This window comes from Austrofundulus limnaeus, unplaced genomic scaffold (assembly GCF_001266775.1).
Source record: "Austrofundulus limnaeus strain Quisiro unplaced genomic scaffold, Austrofundulus_limnaeus-1.0 Scaffold223, whole genome shotgun sequence".
Taxonomy (NCBI): domain Eukaryota; kingdom Metazoa; phylum Chordata; class Actinopteri; order Cyprinodontiformes; family Rivulidae; genus Austrofundulus; species Austrofundulus limnaeus.
This window is the reverse complement of record NW_013952625.1, coordinates 821,158-824,626: the sequence shown is the minus strand read 5'-3', so window position 1 is coordinate 824,626 and position 3,469 is coordinate 821,158. Positions and strand designations below refer to the sequence as shown.

General features: G+C 38.4%; 1 protein-coding gene across 2 annotated transcripts in view; it reads right to left on the bottom strand.

Moving 5' to 3' along the window:
- Positions 1-367: 367 nt before the first annotated feature.
- The window catches only part of LOC106525344 (oxysterol-binding protein 1), a gene marked incomplete at its 3' end in the record, with an annotated part of 13,500 nt that continues 10,398 nt past the window's right edge, over positions 368-3,469 (bottom strand). The window contains 3 exon segments of one of the 2 annotated variants that reach the window (XM_014019545.1): positions 368-532; positions 637-691; positions 1,049-1,166. In XM_014019545.1, coding sequence (XP_013874999.1) covers positions 368-532; positions 637-691; positions 1,049-1,166 — 338 coding nt within the window. 2 annotated transcript variants of the gene reach the window in all.

The following is a 3,469-nucleotide window of genomic DNA, read 5'->3' as shown; positions in this document are numbered from 1 at the left end:
GGAAAAAAACCTCAGTATGAGCACATCCACACATAAAGCACACCTCCTTCCTCACTTATAAAAATTACAGAAGTTTACAAATATAAAAAAAAGTTACAGACAGACCTGGAGCAGAGTTAGTGAAAACAACAACAATAACTGCAACATCGCTACCCACCTCTATCCAAGCAGAAACAATTTATTCTGTGTGTGACTTCCTCTGGCTTCATAACATAATTGTGGTCACCCTCATGCTGCATACAAAGTTTACAGATGTTTACCAAATTTACATAGTGTAAAAAAACAAACTTTTCTAAGGTTTGGCACGGTTTTCTACCCCTCTAGCTAACGCCTGATGAAAATGCCTGGCAGTGCTGCTGATACTCACAGGCATCGGGATCTTGGACAGGTCTTTGCCGATGCAGTTCTTCATGATGCTCCACAAGTTGAGAGAGTAGTTCGGTTTGTCCGGGATGCGCGTTCGCCTCTTTTTTAGGGGCACTAAGTCCTGAGAGGGGGACTCTTGGTTCATCGCCAGAGGCTCCTCGTTGAGCTAAAAAAATTAATAAACTTCTATAGTTAAATTACTGTTTCAAAAGTAACTTTTTTCTAAACCACAAAGAATCTAAAGAAGAGATGAACCGGAACAAGACGTACCGACTGATCGTCAGCACACATTTCATTGTTGAGACCGCTGGCGTTACTGCTCGATCTTCTGAAAGAGACTCGCAATTAAAACTACATCTACTCTGTCCTGAAATGTAGAAAAATACATAAAACCAGGGGTGCACTGATTGCAGTTGTCTGTCTGATCACAGATCTTAAAAATGTCTGACCTGATCCATACGGATTTTGGCCGATACCAATTTTTTTGGAAGCTTTTTCTCTGATCTTCCAAAATTAAGGAAATCTGTGTCAATTTATCGGTGTGCCCCTAAAAAAAATCTGATTCCAAACCAAAAACCAATCAACCACATTCTGAACAAAACCCTTTTGACTTTAGCAAACAACGTGTCAGAAAAGGAAGAGAGATGAAAGATAAATGGGTGCTGAGAGGCAAAACACTGACTTGTGGAACTGCGGGTCGGCAGGTACAGTGATGAACTCAGGAGCCTCTTCCATGGCGTCGAAAAACTCGTTATCATCATCCTCATCGCTGGCTTCACCTTTACCCGGCCCTACAGCACCTTAAAAAAATAATATGACATATCCCTGTCACAAATGAATAGAGAGCAGGGGGGGTCAAACTCAGTTACACAAATTCAAAACTTGGTCGAAATCAAGGCCCAATTTGTCAATATTTACTAAAAACATTGTCTATACCAAATCATTTTTAGAGAAATCCAAACTATCTTTTCCAAATTATGTTTTATGTTGCATCCATAACAAGCACAAAGGATTAAAAATGTCATCATTAGCATGACTTATTTTTTCATTTAGATTTTATTACAATGAGGTAGGGCTGTGCGGTATATGCGTTACCGGTAGAAATGGTATGAAGTTGGCCTTTGAAATTGGAGTTTGAAATATAATGAAGAAATTCTAGCATTTTAAAACACGTATAGAGAGAATAAATCCTCAAAATTTCCTCCTCCTGCTGCAGAAAAGTTACGTCATGTTGCAGGACCATTTCCTCCTCCCTCCCGCTGCATGTCGCGCAGAGTGAAGCTTTAACAACTGTAGTTTTTTACACCCAATTGTTGGAGAAAAAATTTGTTTATCTCTCTGTCACTGTCTCTCCATACTGCTGTTGAACTGTTGAACACCGTGTCTCGAGAGGCCTCATATATAAACAAACACCATTCTGTCATCTTAGCAAGATTTGATACAAGGTCAATGGAAAACACAAAGATAAACACAAGTGATAGCTGAGAATGATTATTGTTGTTAGCAGATCTTGTTCTGACTTTAATCATTCTRTCTGCAGATGAACAGCATGTCATGAAAACCTAGGTCAGTAAAGGATGTCATGAATTACTTGCTTAAACATAAAAGTATTGGATCCTTTTTACCCAGAGAGGTGATTTAAAAAAGACACGGATGTTCGTTCAGTCATAAATCCATCTTRCTAATGTAACATGCGCTTCTGCTCTGATGATGAAGATGATGAAGATGAGCGCGCAGCAGAGCAGCAGCTGATAAGTTCAGCAGACAGAAGCTCATTGTTTGGCAGGCAGATATTAAAGCAAAAATGTTGGGTTTAATTATGATTACAGTTTTCTGCAAAAAAAATTCTCTAAAATTTACATTATCTTAACATTTTATTATAATTTTCTACCGTGATATATACCTTTACCGTGAAGTGATTCAGTTTATACTGTGACATGAATGTGAGGTCATACCGCCCAGCCCTACAATGAGGGATGGAAATTAACACCCGACGTTGGCCAAATACGGATAAATATATGAAGTGATGTGTAAATTTGAACAATGCACCAGCGACAGTAAATAAAAAATGTCCGCCCCTTTTAATTCTCAACATTCCTCTATTTTTTGATGCAAYCMCTAAATAAAACCCAGGAAAACTAGGTATTAAAATGCCACTGTGGCCAGTGGAGATCATTTTTAATTTCCACTCTGATCACAATTCACCAAATCTGGTAAAAAGTAAAACCCCTCATTAAAAATCCAAATATTTGGATTTAAAATCAGAAATAAATACAGAAAAAGCTAAATAAAGTTGATTGTAGCCAAAGTCAAAGATTTGTGAAAAATTGGCCAACTGTCAAAAAAAGAGTGACAAAAAAGATAAAATCATTTCACATTTGAAGCATTAACTTTGGGCCAGATAAAAAGTTAATGAGGCCCTGATTTGGCCCATGGGCCTTAAGTTTGACATACAGTTAGGTCCATATATATTTGGACACTGACACACATTTTGTCTTTTTACCTTTTTACTGAAACTTATTCAAGTTATGGTTATATAAAGTACATGGACATAAAGTCCAGACATTCAGCTTTCATTTGAGGGTATCCACATTAAAATTGGATGAAGGGTTTAGGAGGTTCAGCTCCTTAACATGTGCCACCCTGTTTTTAAAGGGAMCAAAAGTAATTGGACAATTGACTCCAAGGCTATTTCATGGAAAGCTGTGGACTATCCCTTCRTTATGTCATTCTCAATGAAGCAGATAAAAGGCCTGGAGTTGATTTGAGGTGYGGTGCTTGCATTTGGAAAGTTTTGCTGTGAAGTAAACAAGCGGTCAAAGGAGCTCTCCATGCAGGTGAAACAAGCCATACTTAAGCTGCAAAAACAGAAAAAAACATCAGAGAAATTGCTACAATAGTGGTCCATGAGTGGCAAAATCTACAGTTTGGTTCATCCTGAGAAAGAAAGAAAGCACTGGTGAACTCATCAATGCATAAAGACCTGGGCGCCCACAGAAGACAACAGTGATGATCGCAGAATAATCTCCATGGTGAAGAGAAAGCCCTTCACAACAGCCAACCAAGTGAACAACACTCTCCAGGAGGCAGACGTATCAATATC